This window comes from Sceloporus undulatus, chromosome 1 (genome assembly GCF_019175285.1).
Source record: "Sceloporus undulatus isolate JIND9_A2432 ecotype Alabama chromosome 1, SceUnd_v1.1, whole genome shotgun sequence".
NCBI lineage: Eukaryota > Metazoa > Chordata > Lepidosauria > Squamata > Phrynosomatidae > Sceloporus > Sceloporus undulatus.
The window spans coordinates 35,634,544-35,654,929 of record NC_056522.1 but is presented as its reverse complement, the minus strand read 5'-3'; the positions used below and the strand labels follow the sequence as shown (position 1 = coordinate 35,654,929).

General features: G+C 40.0%; 1 protein-coding gene across 5 annotated transcripts; it reads right to left on the bottom strand.

Moving 5' to 3' along the window:
* Window positions 1-440: 440 nt before the first annotated feature.
* TATDN3 (TatD DNase domain containing 3) lies at window positions 441-20,376 on the bottom strand. 5 transcript variants are annotated; one of them, XM_042445810.1, is made up of 10 exons: window positions 20,252-20,376; window positions 17,251-17,283; window positions 13,010-13,083; window positions 11,964-12,048; window positions 11,258-11,320; window positions 9,649-9,758; window positions 9,038-9,093; window positions 8,256-8,368; window positions 1,962-2,042; window positions 441-880 (listed from the first exon to the last, which is right to left on the bottom strand). In XM_042445810.1, the coding sequence occupies exons 1-10, from the start codon at window positions 20,300-20,302 to the stop codon at window positions 737-739; spliced, it is 810 nt and encodes a 269-aa protein (XP_042301744.1). In that variant the 5' UTR covers window positions 20,303-20,376; the 3' UTR covers window positions 441-736. The 5 variants fall into 5 exon arrangements, with proteins under 5 accessions (XP_042301744.1, XP_042301745.1, XP_042301747.1 ...); XM_042445811.1 differs by having other exon boundaries at window positions 1,962-2,039; XM_042445814.1 differs by lacking the exon at window positions 441-880 and adding an exon at window positions 888-1,312.
* Between the last annotated feature and the right edge of the window lie 10 nt (window positions 20,377-20,386).

Here is a 20,386-nt window from a genome sequence, read left to right as displayed (position 1 = left end):
CAGTAGAGAGGCAGGAGCCATCTGTGTGCGTACAGGCCCATAGGTCTTTGCTGGGCAGCAGTGCCCCTCAACCCCAGACATTGCTCACCCTGTTTTAAATCCCTATAGCTAAGTGTGATAAAGTTATTATATAGCTTTTACTGAACTGGGATTTTAACAGATTAGTATAAATCACTGAAGGTGAACTGCATCAATGTGTTCCAACTGTTAGGCTAACCTATCTTTTGCATCACATTTGCTTTGAGCAGCCCATGAGGTTGTCTGTAGGACTGCAAACTTTACTGGTTTACTTTAAGTGAGGAAAACCCAGTTCAGATTTTCATTCTGCTACGAATGAAGACAAATTACATTCTCTCTTAATCTGCCTCGGTACTACTGTGAGGGTCAGAAGATTCCATGTATGCTGGGCTGAACTCTACAGAAGATGACATATACAAATATGAGAAATAAATGACTTAGCTTTATTCACATACCCTTTCCTCTGCCTTTAATTGCTCATTAGGCTCAAAAGGAATTAATTTGTAGATGTAAAATAACAGTTATAGCTAACTCCTTTAAGAAGAATCTGAATGTCACTAAATTTAAAAAACAGAACCATAAATTCTATACTTGACCCCACTGGTCAACTGACAGACATGATAGAAGAACCAAAGACAGAACCTAAAACAAAATGTAAAATTATGTCCATATGTCCACAGATAACAAGGATATTTGCCTGTCTTAGATTAAGACATTGCTACTTCCGGATGATGTTTTTCAATTTGGGGAAAACCTTCAGTGCATTCTGTGTTGTTATGTGTAAAACATCGTCCACCGAAATTCCTTTGATTTTAGCAATGTATTCTGCAGCAATGAAGATATTCTTTGGTTCATTTCTTACCTGAAATACAAATACAGAACTATGGTTTCTTCATCAACATCTATTGCTGACTAAATGCATCTTTAGAGCCAGCTGTTAAAGAATGGTTCCGACTATGTGGTGTGGTCTGGCACTTATTAACTTCACCACTCTCCTTTCTCCAACATTAAGGCAGGCTTTCCCAATCATTATTGCTACAGTTTCAGAGATTATGGTAAAATCTAAAACGATTACTCTTTTACTGTGCATTAAAAACATCATCTAGTTTACTATACCTGCCATCTACACAGAAGAACTAAGAACAAAGAGATATTGAAAAAATGAAGAACAACTCAGCTTTCCTTCTTCCACTCCACTAACCACTCAACACCCTTCTTCATCCTTGTTCGTGGTGCTGTAGGAAAGTCAAGCAGCCAGCCTTTGTTTTTCCTCATGCTGTTCCCTTTCCGTCTTCTAAAAGAGGCATCGTTTTGGAAAGCTCAACTTTTGATAACATGTGTTACCTCAGTACCATCAATTATTTATTATTTTATTTCTGCTTTTCCTATGAAAGTGGGGTTCATGAACTTCATTGCAGCTAAGAAAAGGTAGAAGAGTCTGTGGTGAACCAAGCCAGTGACATCTAAGGGTGTATCTACACTTTAGAAAGAATATGATTTCATTCCACTTCAACTGCCATCGCTCCACCCTACAGAATCCTGGAATTTGTAGTTTTGTGAGACACCAGCACTCTTTTCAAAGAAGACCCTGTAAAACTACAAATCCCAGGATTCCATAGAATGGAGCTATAGCAAATTGGTGTCAAATTGCATTATTTCTGCAGTGTAGATGCACCCAAAGAAACTCTGCAGGCACAACTGTCACGATCATATCACACCTGGAATGATGACATATCTAGCTCAAAGAACCAAACATTTAGCTGATCTGTCAAGTTTTGACCAGAGTCCATAGTTCATTCCATTAAGAATTTCTCCCATTTTTACATCTCTAGGTCTTGTCACCTCTCTGAATTCGTGTGCTATCACCAGTCCTGTCATTTGCATCTTATCTTTTATTTGTTATTGCTGATCTTGATAAGAAAATATCACAGCTGATCCTTTACCTGTTTTTCAGGACCTAGAGCAGGAGAATCTGTTTCTAAGCAAATGCTTTCTAGAGGCAGCTGCTTCACAAGTTTCTGCTTCTTGAAGGACACAAAATAGGTAATTAATGTCTACAGTCTGCACACACATAAGAATTAAAACAAATCTTTTAAATGAGGGAAAGCTCAAACCATGCATACTATTGTGGAATTATAGTTGATCTTAATAAATATAGTATATTGCTCACTTATGCATGTTGGATTTTGTTCTGTTTATATGGACTAACATGATAACCTCCATTTTTGTACTAAAATAAAGTAGAGCTGTCAACTGAATAAGGAATACTTCTTTTTCCCAGAGAATTATAATTAAAATATTAATACCCCCCCCCCCTCAAAAGCTGACTAAAAATGTCCCTTTAAGGATAGGAAATAACTTCTTTATTAACTTTTCAGGTGTCAGTCACTGGAAACAGACTACACTGTTAACTTATTTTCCATTCCTGGTTTTAGGAAGATGAGAGCTAAAAAGCTTTCAAAATTAAAGAAGTGTTCTTAACTCTTAAGCCAAAGGTAAAAATATTTTTTTACTGTTGGCTCAACTAAAACTTTAATTTACTGATCAACTGATTAATGCACAAGTCTATGCTAGTCATAAATACACCTTATTAAATTTAATGCGACGTTTTTGTTAACTGGCCTCGAGTCAGCCCTGACTCATGGTGACCCCATAGATGAGACATCTCCAAGACCCCCTATCCTACTCTACTCCCCTACTCTGCTTAGTTACTTCAAATCCATGCCTGTGATTTCTATGATTGAATCCATTCATCTAGCATGCAATCTTCCTCTCTTTCTGCTCCCCTCCACCTTTCCTAGCATTATTGTCTTTTTTAGTGAATCATGCCTTCTCATTATGTGGCCAAAGTATAACAGCCTCAATATGATTATGTTGACTTCCAAAAAACTTTCTGGCTTTATCTGCTCAAAGACCCATTTGAGCAGAAACGTCAGAAAGAAACTCTGCTAGAACATGGACACATAGCCCAAAACCCCCACAAAAAACTAAAGACCCATTTGTTTATCTTTTTGGCTGTCCACGGTATCCTCAGCACTCTCCTCCAGGACCACATCTCAAATGAATTTTCTTCCTAACTTGTTTGTTAATTGTCCAGCTCCCACATCTGTACATAATGATGAGGAATACAATGGTTTGGACAATTCTAACTTTAGTGCTCAGTTGTATATCTTTGTTCTTTAGGATCCTGTCTAGTACTTTCACAGCTGTCCTTCCCATCCCTAGTCTTCTTCTGATTTATTGACTACAGTCCCCGTTCTGATCAATATTTGACCCTAGGAAACTCTTTAACTATTTGTATTTCTTCATTGTCTAGACTGAATTTGTGTGGATCCTCCATAGTCATTATTCTTGTTTTATGTTCCGTAACAAGCCTAATTTGCACTTTCTTACTTGCTTTCCTTAGTAATTACTCTATGGCCTGTTACAGACTGCCAAAATAAAGCTGCTTTGGATCTCTTTGGAGATATGCTGTTTAAATGATGCATGGGTCCTAAGAGTCCAGAGGTCGCGCCAAAGCCACACTCCATTCCTAAGCACTGGAGTGCAGCTTTTGGTGCAGCTTCCGGATTCTTAGGATGCATGCATCATTTAAATAGCATACCTCCAAAGAGACCCAAAGCAGCTTTATTTTGGCAGTCTGTAACAGGCCTAATTCTGTGATATTTTCTGTTGAAGGTGCCCTGGTGACACAGTGATTAAATGTCGGTCCTGCAGCCACAACAAAAACAAAACAAACTTCATTTATATACCGCTTCATACCGCCTAAGCAGTGTCTAAGCGGTTTACAACTGTAAGCTAATTTGGCCGCAACAATCTGGGCACTCATTTTAGCGACCTCAGAAGGATGCAAGCCTGAGTCGAGCTTGAGCCCTTTTGCTGGTCTTGAACACGCAACCTTATGGTTTTGAGTAAGTGGCTGCAGTACAGGCATTTAACCACTGCACCACCAGGGTTCCTACGTTGTAAGTTCCATCCTGAAGGGCTCCAAGTCTGACTCAGCCTTTCATCCTTTCGTAGACTGGTAAAATGAGTACCCAGCTTGCTGAGGGCAATTGGCTTACGCATTATAAACTGCATAGGGGGTGCTAATTCACTGATAAGCAGTGTAGAAATGTACTTGCTATTGCTATTCTTCTGATATTTTCTTCATACAAGTTAAACAAATAGGGGGACAGAATGCATCCTTGCCTGACCCCTATGCCAACTGTGAACCATCCTGTTTCTCTGAATTCTGTTCTGACAGTAGATTCATGTCCCAAGTACAGATTTCTCATCAGGACTACCATGACCTTAAGAGCCATCCACAACTTTTTGTTACCTATACAGTCAAATGCTTTGTTGTAATCTATAAAGCACAGGGAGATTTTTTTCCCCTGGAATTCTTTTGTATGCTTCATTAGCCATCTTATATTTGTCATGTGGTCCTCTTCCTTTCCTGAACCCGACTTGCACTTCTGGGATTTCTCCGTCCATGTATGGCTGGAGTCTATTTTGCAGAATCTTAAGCATAATTTTGCTTGCATGTGAGATTAATATTATGCTTCTACAATTGCTTCAGTCTTTTATGTCTCCTTTTTTGTGGATGGGGGTGTATATTCATTGTTTCCAGTCTGTTGCCCATCACAAAGTGTTGATTATTACCTATAAAGCCGAGTTACTTGAGGGAACGCCTCTCCCTACATAATCCGCCCTGCACCCTCAGAACAATGGGGAAATTGTTGCTTGAACACCCCAAGGTGAGATTGGTAATGACTCACCAAAGAGCTTATACAATGATGGCTCTGACTCACTGGAATGCACTCCCGGAGGAGATTCGATCCAGCTGTACATTGGAAGTCTTCAAGAAGGTATTAAAAACTCATCTCTTCCAGTTAGCATACCCTCCTGATCCTTTGTAAGAAAGTATTCCCCAACCAGATTTTGATATCCCGACTATCCTAGTTGTACTGTTTTTAAAATTGAATGTTTACAATTGTTTTTATAATTGTTTTTAATATTGTATTTGACATGTGTAATAGAGTTTTATCGTATCGTATGTACACCGCTTTGATCTGGAGGAAAAGAGGTATATAAATAAAAGCTTTATTATTATTATTATTATTATTATTATTATTTTGTTTTCCATATTTGACATAAATTGGTTGGAACTAAAGTTGCTTCTGTCTGTGTACACTGTAGCAGTCAATTGGGTTATTATCAGTGATTTTTATAGGACTGATGTTTAAGAATACAATCCTCCTTTTATTTATTATTTAATTATGTTTATTCAGAAGAACTTCCTACTGCATTTGAGTAAATTTTTGAATAAGAATTCAGGTTATTTGCTCTCTTGGGGTGTAGTACAAATGCTTCCATTTGTAAAAAACAACAACAACTTGATCTTATCAGGACATTTAATGAATTACAAATCTATAACAAACATCAAAAATCATAGGAGCTACTCTACATTATGACCTTGTGGAAGCCAAGTTCCTGTTTTCATTGAAATACTGATGCTATTATTTAGTCTATTAAATTGGGACTAAAATTAACTATAAAAAGAGAAAAAGCCTTTCCGCTTGCTTTCTCCATGTGCACACCCCAACAGCAAGCCCATTTCAATGACAATAGCAGGATATCCATCCTTGGGAAATAAATGGGATGGGTGTTTATCCAGGTTGCAGGGGTTTATTTATACACCTTATAAAAACAAATTTTGGCTAGATTTTCACATGTGCTGCAGGAGGGAAAGTGAACACCCTCTGGACATTAAAGCATTACTTCAAACTCTTAAGAAAAGGATCTTAAAATAATATAGTATCACCAAAATAACAAAGCACAATTGCAAACAGAACAGAGCAGGTAGCCTTGCTGGCAGTTGACACTGCTTTATGGCAAAGGGGGCAACAACTATTTTCCTGCAGGGGAGTCTCCTGTCTCCCCAAATTAAAAAGATTTCCCAAAATGTCAGGATCTGGTGCTAGATTTAAGTATAAATTAAGCAGGCTATATCCTAGAACTGCACTTCATGTCATTAAATAACATCTCCCATTTTATATAACTGGGGACTGTATCACACTGGGGAGAAACATGGGAGCTTAGTAGGATGCTTCCATCAATCCTGCACAGTTTGGCAAAGATTATCACATGACGTTGCACAACATTGCAAATATCATGCAATTATCTCTTGATGTCACACAACATTGTAAATATCTCGTGATTATCCCATTAATAAAGAGGAATTATAGCACTGCCTTTTATTCATGGGATTTTCCTGTGAATAAAAAGTGGTGCTATAATTCCTCTTTATTCACAGGATAATCATGGGATATTTGTGAGGTCATGTGATAATCTTTGCCAAATCATGGAACATTGACAGGAGCATCCCACTATGCTCCCATCTTTTTTCCCAGTGTAATAAAGTCCAGAGACGATAAAGACATAATTGTTAGATAGTGCATGTGTTTTTGGAAATTTTACGGTGTCTCTTGAACCTGACTACTTTTAGAAGCTCAGTGTTTTTTAAACTAGCACTGTGGGATATGTACAAAACTTGACATTGTTAACTGCCCTCAAGTCAACTTCAACTTCTGTGAATGAGGCATCTCTAAAGCTCCCTGCCCTCAATGAACCTGCTCAGTTCCTGCAGACGTAGGGTCATATCCTCTTTCACTGAGTCTATCCATCTGGTGTGCAGTCTTCCTCTCTTTCTATTGCCCTCTAACTTTCCAAGTATTATCGTCTTTTCTAGTGAGTCATATCTTCTCATGATGTAGCCAAAGTACAACAGCTGCAATTTAGTCATCTTGGCTTCTGGGGAAAGTTCAGATCCAATTTGCTCTTATATGCATTTGTTTGCTTTTAGTTGTTCACAGTATTTGCAGAACTCTTCTCCAGCACCACATCTCAAATGAGTTCATTTTCTTTCTATCGGCTTTTTTCACTGTCCAGCTCTCACACTCATACATAGTGATGGGAAATATGATGGCATGAACAATCCTCACTTCAATTGTGTATCTTTGCACTTTAGGATCTTGTCTAGTTCTTTCATAGCTGCTCTTTCCAGTCCTAGTCTTCTCCTGATTTTTTGACTGCAGTTTTCATTCTAGTCAATGACTGATCCAAGATTTGGGAAGCCTTTGACTATTTCAATTTCCTCATCATCCTTATTGAATTTGTGAATATCCTTCGTAGACATTATTTTAGTCTTCTTAATGTTCAGCATTAAACCTGATTTTCTTCTTTGACTTTCCTTAATAGTTATTCCAAGTCTTTGTCATTTTCTACCAGTATTATGATGTTAGCTGCACATCTTAGTTTGTTGATATTCCATCCTCTAATCTTTACTCCTCCTTCATCTGAATTTAAACCTGCTTTTGGTATGATATTTTCTGTCTATTAGTTGAACAAACAGGGTGATAAGATTGTCTCCTTTTCCAGTTGGGAACCACTCTGTTTCTCCATATTCTGTTCTAACTGTAACCTTTTTTCCTGAGTATAGATTACATATCAGGATAATCAAATGTATTGGTACATCCAGTTCTTTAAGTGCAATCCATCACTTTTCATGATCAAAGTCAAAGGCTTTGCTATAGTCTATAAAGCACATTATGATTTTCTTCTGGAATTGTCTGGTGTGCTCTATTATCTATCGCATGTTTGCAATTTGATCCCTAGTGCCACTATTGCAAAAGGATCCATAATCTCTGCAACCACGAAGATAGCTGAGAGATGGAGGAACTGCCTGGCCTAAGCCTTGCTGTTGAACAGCCAACACACACACACACACCTTAAAAAGAGGAGAAACTGAAGCCAGTCATTCCAGAAAGGATCAAGTGACCTGAGAATCCACCAAAGGTCCTGCTAGCTTTTTATAACAAGGATGGGGAATATGCTGCTCTCCATATATTGTTGGACAGCAACTTCCATAATTAGGCATTAGTCTGCCTAGAGTGGCTAGAGCTCATGGGAACTTGAGTCCAATAGTATCCACATTCTCCATCCCAGTCATATAAGAACTCTCCTGGGCTTGGCAGCTCAGAGTAATGACAATTTCTAAACAGATTTCTTGTGATGGAACCAGAACAACTGTTTCAGATCATGTCATCTTCCTCTGAATCCTTGTCTGCCAGCTCCAGAACCTGACCACCAGTCTATTTTATATATTATTTGCATATGTCCCCAGTAGGTTCTGACAGGGTAGAAAAAATATTTATGATAGGAAGAAGAAATTGTGCAGAAGAACCACTTCTCACCTGCTCACTCCTTACAATGGAAGGAGGAATGGAGAAAAAGTACCCAGCCATCACCCCTTCCATAGCCACTGATGGCTTGCCATCGAATGCATGGAGCAGCACCTTTTCAGCACCTAAGGAGAATGACAAGAGTCAGCAAAAATAATACTTATGCTTCCGTTACAATGCTTATGTCAAGAGGTCTGAATGGGAAGGAAAATTACACTGGAAGCAAGAACCAATGGCCATGCGGCTCTCTTTAAAGCACTTCCCAGCATGGTAGGTGGTAGACAATGGAAGTCATAGTTCAAAACTACAAAAAAGGTTCCAACTCATTTCATAGCATATTTTATCCTTTTGCTGGAATGTCATCTTATACTCTGTATTGAGGTCAATCAGTCTTAATGGTCTCATGCCTCCTTTACTTCAGTGTAGAATGTACTGTGTATTTTTTTCAAAATCTGGTAAACTAGATTTATGTCCTTCATATTTAATCTACTGAATTAGGCACTGGAGCTTTTCTTTAGAATCTTAGCCTGGGGAGACAATTGCTTAAACTTAAAGGCAGAATCTCTTTAAAAGTGCAACTCTTGTGGCCTCCATGTACGTAGACTTGCGCCTATAATTAAGAATGGTTCTAGATGTTACACTGAAGCAGGAAAAGGTGTAACATCGAAGGAGAAAAGTTGACTGTTCCCCACAGTGATGTTTGGTCACACCAGGTGTTCCTGAATTTGGGAGAGGAAAAAACAAACCTTGAACAAATATAAATCGTTGTTTAAAAATCCATCAAAAACAAATACCTTGTTCCTTTAAGAGGTTAATGGTTGGCCTTCCAGCTGAGCGGGAGTGGACATTCCTAAAATAAATAAGGAGAACAAAAGACAGCAGCAGGAGATATTTTTAAAAAGCTGAGCTGGATTGTCATAGCCAGATAAGCCAATTACTTCGGTGGCATCTGATCATTTCTTATCCTTTTAGGCTTAATTGAATATGGACATTTTAGCTTATTGTTATCCACCACATGGCCTCAGGACACGTTTATTTTAAAAATTACATAAACATGGGAATAACTGTATTTTGGATAGATCACTAAGATGCTGATAATAGCAAAATGGAGTGAAGCCATGAGAAAACAGCTATTAGTATAATGCCTAGAGATACCTCAAAGAACTAAACTAAGATTACACAACAAAACAACCAATTATCCTGAAAATGTAAGAACCACATTTATCTCCATTGGTACCAGATTTATGTAAGCTGCAATAAGAATATTAATAAGATCAATAAATTTGTGATAACATCTAGATTAATTAGTAACTTGAACCTAATTTCAAAGGGTTAGGAATTTGATATTATCTTCCTAAAGATAAAAATAATAAGTTTTCTTGCAATTAACACACACAAGACCTACAAAGGCAAATCAAATTGTTTTGCCAGTTGAATCTGTTTGATCAAGACTTGTCTTTGCCCTTTCTTCTGCTCTTCAGTGCTGGCAAATCGTGGTGTGAAATCCAGACCAACCTGGAGAAAAAATTGAAAAATTAGCATCTTTTCCTTTTAGACTTGACTATCAACTCAGAATAGACTCAGCTAGAAGCAGCAATTCAAATAAGGTCAAATAAACAGGGGTGAGGAATGTGAAACCTTCCAAATATGTTAAGACTGCAAATTCCATCACTTCTAGCCAGCACAGTCAATAGTAAGGGATGATGCGAACTGTAGATCAACAAATGGAAGACCACACACTCACTATTCTTGTTCTAAATGTAATCCAGTTTACATTTAATAAGGATTATATTACTGAAGCCTTGCTGTGTTTATGAAATACTTCCTGAGATCCTTCATCAATAATCTTTCCAAAATTTTGGCAGGAAAACAGATTCTGTGTTGAAAAAGCCAACAGTATGTTGTGAGTTTAAGGATCACCTTAAACAAGATAAAATAAATACTTTTCACGTAGGAAAGCCTGTGCCACCCACATGTAGCTCATCCCATATGACAGCTGTATATACAGTATATGTGGAAGTTTGAGCATTGGACTACAACTCTGGAGATCAGGGTTCGAATCCCTGGTCACTCAGTGAGCTTGAGCAAATCATACTCCCTTCCATACTCAGAAGAAGGCAATAGCAAACCTCCTTTGAACAAATATTGCCAAGAAAACCCTGTGACAGGACTGCCTTAGGGTTGCCATAACTAGGAAACAATCTGAAGGCACACAACAACAACCATTCATCTGATATATGAATTCAGAGATTTAGCCATATTAGTCTGGAATATCAGTATACAAAGGGATCTTGCAGCACCATTTCACTGTGTGAAAGAAGTTGTAGGATGAGCTTCCTCAGATGAATGAACAGTTCAAGCTACAACATCTTTCACACAATTAGTCTCAAAGGAGCTGCAAGATACCTTTGCATCCCATATATGAAACATTCATTCATGTACTTTAAATATTTGTGCCCTATCTTTCCTTGTGCATAAAGGATGCATGGATATAATAATGTATGATGGTTGTAAATATGAATATTGTGGCACATGCACACTTTCTGTAATAGCAGCCGAACACAGCTTTTGAGCCATGTGAACACCCAGTATGGGCGCTTTAGTCCCACACATATCTAACAACAAGATGTGCTTATTATCTCCTCAAGGGAAACTCTATACATGTCTACTCAAAATATCCATTTTTAATTTAATTGGATTTATTCCAAGATAAATATGTACAGGAGTGCAGCCTAAGAAGGCCATTCTATGCACCCTGACCTTAAAGTAAGCCCTATAAGACATTTGGCCTTAATTCTGAGTAAACAAGGATAGGATTGTGCTACAGGTTTGTATATAGACATTTACAAGGAAAGATATTCCATCTATTTTTGTGGAGGTTAATTCTAAGTAAAAGTGCTTAGAACTGTTCTGCACAGGGTTTTTTACATAACAAAAACATAACACACAAAGCAGCTGTAAATCTAGAAATATAAACTGTTGTGAAAGCTTAAATGCATAGAGATTCTGCTTACCTCTCCTATGGCCAACAACTGGTCCTTATAGAGTTCTATGAGTGGCAATGCTGCATCTAGATCCTGCAGAAAGTTCTGGTGTAAATGTCCAATAAACAGAGCTTGAAACCGTTATAATCTTGGCTGTATCTGCACTGCAAAAATAATGCAGTTTGACACCACTTTAACCGCCATGGCTCAATGCTATGGAATTTTGGGATTTGTAGTTTGGTCGGGTACCAGAGCTTGAACGCTAAATATCTCACAAAACTACAATATAGGAAAGTATTATTTCAATTCTTTTAAGAGATTTGCCGGGCCAGCTTATTATCTCATTTCAGACACACATTGCATAGTCTGAGAAACTTTGCTAAAGCTTAAGTCACAAATATAAATTAAGCACAAGCCAATTTTCTTGCAGGTAGGAAAAGTAGTATGGGCTGAACGCCCGTGGAATTTTCCATAAATATGGATAACAGAGGGAAGAGAAATAAAATGGTATTGGGTGAAAGAAATAGGAAGTTAATGGGGGGAGGGGAGAACACAAAGATGTTTCCACTTTCTAAAAAGTGTGTTTCACCTAGCTGTATTATTTTGAATAAAAAGCAAAATGTGAGTAGGATTGATTGCCACATTATTGGCATTTGGCCTTGCAACAGAAACTGAAAAGTAGTCATGAACGTGAGAAATACTACAAAAATGATACAGCAATTTGTTTCCATGTCACCTGTAAAGTAGCACTGTGTTCACATCCTGTTGGACTGCTTTGAACCGGATGGATCCCCAGACATGCAAAGACAAATCCTGAGTGCCTAGATATAAATGCATCAAGCAAAGTGATAGAAATGGTTAGATCCACATGACTGCCAAGTAAAAAGAAAGTATGAGAAACTGGGGATGGGGGGTGGGTGGGGGGGGGGGTTGGGAGCCTTTGCTATTTCAACCAACAAAACTGGATGTCTAGATTAGAATAAGGTAAGAAAGTAACTGGTCATTATTATTACTATTCTGATTGCTTAATTATTAACAATAACTTATGCAAAATTTATATAGTGGGCCCTTGGTATCTACTGGGGTTTGGTTCCAGGACCCCTTATGGATACAAAATCCCATGGATACTCATCCCATTAAATACAATGGCACAGTAAGATGACATCCCTTGTATAAAATTGCAAAGCCAAGGATTGCTTTTTGGAAAATACATATTTTAAAAATATTTTCAAACCGTGGATGCTTGAATCTGTGGATAAAAAAATCCATGGATATGGAGGGCTGACTGACTGTATTTTATATTTTAGAATATTGTGGAGAACTAGCTCCAATGCAACATGTAGAATTTAAGAAAGTTTCTCTCTCTCTCTTTCTCTCTCTCAACAAAGCTACCCCTGCATGTTTACTCAATATCATGAAGTTAACGATGTAAATTCACTGCAGTTTCAGTGTAAAACGCAATGGGCAGAAGTGTTATTTTTAGAATATGCACAATTCAGAAGTGTTACTTTTAGAATTTATTTGGGATTTTTCACTTCTTTTCTCAGAATAGCTGGTTCTTTGAGCAGCTGATACTATATCATATCACAATGTGTCTTTGAAACAGAATATAATAAAATAAAATAAAATCAGTTGCTATGCAGAATTAGGGAACTATTGTTTAAGAAACACAATCCAAAGCCCAGCTAGATGTGTGGAACTATGTGCATGGTTCTTTGGATTTTACTCTGCAGTCTTTTCCATCTCAAATAAGTGAGGCCAAAGAACTTGAAATTTCAATACCTTTCTGAAAGCTGAATAATTTTTTCAAAATCTCCTGAATGTTCAGCAACTACCACCAGGGCTAATATTTTAGCCTGAAACAGCAAAAAATAAGTAGAATTGAGAACAATAATTAGAAGTCTTACAGCCTCCTTGATTCTAAGCATATCTATCTAATCTATCTATCTATAAAAGAGATTTTCATTTCTTAATGGCTTGGATCAAGAATCACCAGATCAGGAGCCTAAGTTTCAGGGCAAAACCTTGAGACTTTAGGTCCAGCCTATGCTGATGTCATTAAGCAAGTTATATCAAGTGTCAGTCACAGTCATTTAGACAATATTACTCAAATAAAAAACATATGAAAAAATGTTTTGCTGCTTAGAAATTCAATTTTCCATGCTCAGCTCTAAAGAGAAATAAAATTTTGAGTTGTTTGTAATATCTTTGCAATAATTACTTTTAGGAGTACATGGGAGTTGTAGTTCAACCAAAGAAACTTCTCCAAGCAAAAAGATTTTCCAAACCTTTAATTCTTTTAATGTTGCCTCTCACTGGCCACCTTCCTTCCTTCCTTCCTTCCTTCCTTCCAATGGGCTGTGGAATACTGCCTCACCCACAAAATCATAATAATAATCAAAGTCATGCTAATGCTACTAAAATCACCAAATATTTTGAGGAAAGGGTGATGGTGATGCCAACAGGGCAATCCTATATACATAGGATATCTATTCAAAAGCAAGTCCTTTGGGGATTTAATGAGAAATGCGGAGAATATAACATGGTTTCCAGGGGGTAAGAAGGAAAAGAGTTGGAGAGACAGGGACAATATTGACAGGTGTAGATAGCAGAATAGGGAAAGAGGGGGAAAGAAAGGAGACTTATGGAGGAGGGATGAAGAAGAAAGAGGACAAGAGATATAGAGAAAGACTAGGGAAAAAGATAAACACAAACAGGGGATGTGGAAAGAAAAGGAAGGAATAAAAAAAGAAGTAATTTAGCTAAGACTTGCAGCTCAAGAGGAGAAGAGAAAGAGGACAAAATAGGGAGAAGGGAAAGAGAAGACATTTAACTAGAAGTTGAGCAGAGAAAGGAGACAAGTAGATGAGGGACTAGGGAATGAAGGAGAAGATGAATGTACTGTTAGGAGTCTTGAGGGACAAAGAATAAGGAGAGAGGGAGAAGAAGATATTTAATCAGGAGTTCTTGATGATGAAGAAAGAAGACAAGAAAGAGAGAAATGCAATCAAGAATTCAAAGAAAAAGGAATCAAGAGCTGAAGAAAGACGTTTCTACCGCAGTTTTGCTAACTTTGGTAGAATCCATCCACCTCTCTGAATAAGAAATGAAACTGTACTGCAACTTCAATAGTTTAAGGTAGCATTAGGAAGGTGGGAATATAATTAAAATAGAACACTATGTATAATCCACAGTGCAAATATAATCCAGTTGACTCTGCATTAACTGCCTTGCCTCAGTGCTAGGTAGGGTTGCCATAACTGTCTACCTCCAAACCGGGACAAATGAAAAAAAAAGTAGGACAAATGTAGGACAAAATTTAGCCCCAAATGTAGGACGTATTTTGTAAATGGAGGACACGAACAACTTAAAAGAAATTAATAAATTCAAAAAGCATTAATATAAATGCATGCTTCTTAGGCATGCTCAAAATGGAGGACATTTTGACATTTTTCCTGATCCTGGATAGAAGTCTGGGATGTAGCTTTGTGTGGTGGACAAGGACTCTGGAGACCAGGGTTCATTTTCCTGCCTATTGGGTGACCTCAAGCTCAAGCAAGTCACACTCTCTCAGGCTCCTCAGCGGAAAGCCCTGGCAAACCTCCTCTGAACAAACCTTGCCAAGCAAACCCCAGGATAGGTTTGCTTTAGGGTCTTCATATGGTGGAAAACAACTTGAAGGTACACAACAAATAATAACTGAGTACTGTACCTTTAAGTGCAGTGGAGGATCCAGCATGATATAGTAGCCTAAGTATTGGACTAGGACAGGGGAGACCAGGGTTCAAATCCCAGTTCGGCCATGGAAATGCACTGGGTGACTTTGGGCAGCAAGTCACACTCTCTCAGCCTCTCAGGGGAAGGTAAAGGGAACTCCTCCTGAAGAAACTTGCAGGATCAACATAAGTTAGAAAGAGCTGAAGGCACACAACAACAACAACAGCAGCAGAGGAGGAAAATGGAGGGAGAAGAAAAATGAAGAAGAGGGAGAAAGAAAATGAATAGGAAAAAGAAGATAAAAATAAGAGGAGGAAGAGGAAGAGGGGAAGAAGAAGAGGAGGAGGAAGAGGAGGAGGAAGAAAAGGAGAAGGAAGAGGAAAAAGAGGAGGAGGAAGAAGAGGAGAAGGAAGAAGAAGAAGAGGAGGAGGAAGAAGAGGAGAAGAAAAGGAGAAGGAAGAGGAAAAAGAGGAGGAGGAAGAAGAGAAGGAAGAAGAGGAGAAGGAAGAAGAAGAGGATGAAGAAGAGGAGGAGGAGGAAGAAAAGGAGAAAGAAGAGGAAAAAGAGGAGGAGGAAGAAGAGGAGAAGGAAGAAGTGGAGAAGGAAGAAGGAGGATGAAGAAGAAGGAGGAAGAAAAGGAGAAGGAAGAGGAAAAAGAGGAGGATGAAGAAGAGGAGGAGGAGGAAGAAGAGGAGGAAGAAGAGGAAGAGGAGGAAGAGGAAGAAGAGGAGGAAGAGGCAGAAGAAGAGAAGGAAGATGAAGAGGAGGAAGAGGGGAAAGAAACAGAGGAAGAGGAGAAGAAAAAGCAGATAAGGAGGAGGTGAAGGCGGCTCCCCAACCCTCAACCCCCCGCCACCGGATAGAGGCCTATGGCCTCTCTCTTTGCTCCATGGCTGCTGCTACACCAAAGGCGCAGCAGCAGCCACTGAGGCCCCCCAGCCCCCAGCCGCCCCCACCCCCCCCCCCCCCCCAAAAGAGATAGGCCTACACAGGCCTCTCTCTTCACCCCACCGCCATTGCTGTGCCGAAAGTGTGGCAAATGGCAGTGGTGTCTCCACCACAGCTCCTCCTACCTGGGCTCCTCCCCTTTTGGGCCAGACACTGCCCCTTATGGGCAGTTGGAGGCACCGCAGGCAGCTCCTCCTGGCCAAGCCTAGAGGAGGAGGAGCTGTGGCCAGGCCTGCAAGTGCGCCAGAGGCGCATGAGCGTCCGGGCCATTGAGCCCGGGCAAACTGCTAAACCCAGGCGGGGACCATCCCAGGGCCCCAAAACCGGGATTGTCCCGGGTAAAACCGGGATATGGCAAGCCTTGTGCTAGGGAATCCTAGGAACTATAGGGTTTTGTGGAGGGGGGGTTACACCAGAGCAATCTGATAGAGAAAGCTAAATGTCTCACAAAACTACAATTCCCAGAATCCCCTAGCATTGAGCCTGGGCAGTTAAAGCGGTGTCAGACTGCATTATTTCTGCAGTTTGTTTTGGCACTATGATATTAAAAGCCACAATGCAGCATTTGTATATCCAGCTACTCCTGAGGCAGTGAATACTGAGGCAACTCAGTATTCCTTGCACTGACTATTCCCACTCTGAGATCTTGTGGGAGCCACAGTTTGACAAACTTGAGGGGGGGAGGAATGAGAGCAAAAGGTGACTAGGAGAGCGTTCTAAAGGTTCCTCTGAAACAGCCTGCAATAATGCAGGCCAGCAATACAGTGAAAAACATTTTTTAAGACCACATACACACCCTGAGCTTCACCTCCCCCAACAAGCTCCAAGATGTGGAAATTATACCCAGATTCTAAGATAAGTTAACTAAAGGAAGTTCATAGAAATCAAGTTTCTTGTCCCTCTTACCCACTATCACCAAGCTCCTCTGAAAAGCTGGGGAATACTCCTAATCAATGTGAAATGGGGCAAGGAGGTTGACGGAAGAAGGGAGGGCTAGGAAAAGTTCTCTCTGTGAACTTCCTGAATATATTTTGGGATCCAGGCATAATCTTGGGATATTTTCCCCAATCACAGCAGCCCTTCTATCTCATATACAGTCATCAGCAGGGTCACAGTTCTTCCAAAGCAAAATCCAAGGCAAAAGTAACTGTAAGGTGAATAGGGGATGAGAAACTTCTGCTAACATTCTTGCATTAACTGCCTTAAGATTCAAGGCAATCTTTAGTAAGCTAAAGATGTGTTAGATTTAAAAATTCAGCTGGAAGTAAACTTCCAAAAACTAAGAAAAGAGGTAAACACTCCTAAAGTTTAAACATGACAAAAGGAAACACTTAACTACAAAAAATAAAATTACAAACCTTCTTTGCTTCTTCCAATACACTCTCTATGTCCTGAAATATATTGTAAAACAATAAGTAAACAGAAGAATCACTGGGAAAGAAGGAAACAGAAGAAAGAATCAAACAGTATATATGATTCCTACCCCTCTTCTTTCACTTAATATTTACACATGTAAATCTAAAGTCTTTGAACACTCTTGTTGCCATTGTTAGTCAATGGAATGGGCAATGTGACTATCAAATCTTGGGTCAAGGGAGCTGCAGAAATTACTGACTTTGAGAAGTTCACAAGAATGCCAATTCTTTTTTTTCCAAGTTGCAGTCCAACACACATGTTATATAACCAATCCACTGGCTCTAGTTACAGTGCCATTTTATGCATGCCTACTCAAAAGCAAGTCTCACCAGTTTAATGAGAATACCATGTAAACATACGGGCTCTTTGCGACGCCCTCATCACGTGCTAGGGTTGCCTGGGGGCGAAGCGCCCACATGCCCCACAATCCTCGCAAGTGACGAGGGCGCAACAATGGCGGTGCCTTGTATCCATGGGAGCAACCATTGTTACGTAAGCGCTGCGCGGCTTTAGAAGAACCCACTTTTCGCAGGTTCTTTTTCTGCCAAAGGGAAGTCGCACAATTTGGGGGCTGTGGCTTCCCTCCGGCAGAAAAACAGGCACCGGGAGTCTGCCATTTTTGGGCGAACTGTCCTGCGCCTACATTGGGTTTCAACCTACCACTAGGGGTGCAACTACACTTCAGAAGTAAGGCAGAACGGCACCACTTTAAGTGCTGTAGCTCCATCCTATGGAATCCTGGGATTTTAAGTGTTAACACGGGCTTTAGCCTTCTCTGTCAAAGAATGTTGGTGCCTCACAAAGCTATAAATCCCAGGATTCTGTAGACTATTTCCTCACATGCATGTACTAAGGTCATGCTGCCAACATCTTTCTTTCAGTAAGTCTCAAAGATGCTGCAAGATCCCTTTGTCTCCTAATTTTCCAGACTAACACAGCTTAAGTCTTTGAATATTGTTTTTTGGAGGGAGGTGGTAATTTGTGGAATTTACTGTCACAAGATGTGTGGATAGCCACTTTTGTAAATAACTGTAAAAGAGAACTAAAATTAAAACTGTTGTGTTCATTTAAGCATTTCGACCTATGGTGACCCTAAGATGTTCCTATCATGGAGTTTTTTCGGCAAGATTTGAATTAAACCCTAGTCTGCTGAAAGCTAGCATGGCATAGTGGTTTGAGTGTGACTGGAGACCAGTGTCTGAATCCCACTGGGTGTATTGGCAAGTCACACTCTCTCAGCCTCAGAGTGTGGTCATAGCAAACCCCCTCTGAAGAAACCTGTCAAGAAAATCCTGCGATGAGCTTGACAAAAGTCGGAAATGACTTGAAGGTCCAAAACACACTGCAGAAATAATCCACTTTGAGACCACTTTAACTGCCCTGGCTCAGTGCAAGGGAATCCTGGGAACTGTAGTTTATTGTGGCACCAGACACTGACAGAGAAGGCTAAATGTCACTCAAAAATACAGTTCCCAAAATTCCCTAACATTGAACAAGGTCTCAGTGTGTTTGGGGTCAAAGGCACACAACAGCAGAGTAATAGTCCAACTCTTGAACCACAATGCTATGCAGGCTCACATTTATTGTTGTGTGCCTTGAAGTCGTTTCTGACTTATAGCGACCCTAAGAGAACTGTCACATCATGGGGTTTCTTGGCAAGTTTTTTCATAGGGGGATTGCCATGGCTGTACTCTGAGGCTGAAAGAGTGTGAGTTGCCCAATAGACATCGGTCAATGCAGTGGCGTCACGGGGGGAGGGGGTCAGATTGCACCAGGTGACACCAAAAAGGGTGTGTATGTGTGTGACACCACTTGTTCCCAAACAACTACCTTCTGTCAGAAACGTGCTGTGGCATTCACTTGCTTCCCTTTAAAATGCTTTAAGAGATGGGGGGAGTTGGGTAAAGGTCAGGAACAGGAGAAAGGAGAGGCCCTAGATTTTTTTTAAATTAAAATTTCAAATTTCAAAATTTTTAAAAATTTTAAAAATACATATTTTTTTTAAAATTCAAAAAAAATCATTTAAAATTTACTTTAAAAACATCACATTTTAACCAAAATCTTCACTACATATATGTAAACACATTTAGGTCGAGCGTACAATATTGTCATTTGAAAGTATAATTTTAATTTTGCTAGCTGTTTTATGTCACAACTACCATTACCAGGGCACCCCAGTGGCGCAGTGGTCAAATCCCTGTACTGCAGCCAGTATTGCGGCCACAAGGTTGTGAGTTCGATCCCAGCCAGGAGGAGCTTGGGGTCGACTCAGCCTGGCATCCTTCTGCAGGTCGCAAAAATAAGTACCTAGCTTTTTGGGGACAATTAGCTTATGCTTTGTAAACCGCTTAGTAAACTGGTATAGACTCACCCTCTGCATTCGCTGGGGTTGGGGCACATGACCTCCATGAATGTTGGGAAAAAATGCAAATAACAAAAGCACTATGTTTTTAACCTGAGAGAACACCTCTCTTTGAGTCTCTAGGTCCTCCAGTGCGATTCTGTGGTCAGCACCTGCCAGATATTGACCATAGAGTTGCACTGGAGGAGCCACAAAGGCCTAGTGGAGTGTTCTCTCTAGGAATCTCTGGGTCCTCCAGTGCAACTCTATGGTCAACATCTCTATGGTCAACATCTGCCAGACATCGACCACAGAGTTGCGCAGGAGGACCCTGAGATTCCTAGAGAGAACATTTTAATACAATACATGAATAATCAAAGCCACCAAAGTCAAAGCCACAAATGTGGAGGGACGAGCGTACACTCTTATAGTGCTGCTCTTGCACTGCTCTGGCTGCCCTCCTGTGACATTCTGGGATTTGCAGTTTCAGGAGCGGGCCCGCAACAAACTCCAACTCCCAGAATTCCATAGCAAGAGCCAGAAAGAGAGGAGAATCCTCCGGAGCGGAGCCGCCTTTCCTCTCCTTCCCTTCCCAGACTCACCGCTTCGAAGTCGGGCGCCGCCAGGTGACAATGGCAATCCACCGCCCCCATCGCGGAACCAAAAGTGTCTGGGGCCCCAGTTTCCAGACGGACCTATTTTCCTGTCGGACCCAACGCCTTTCCCCGCCAGCCAGG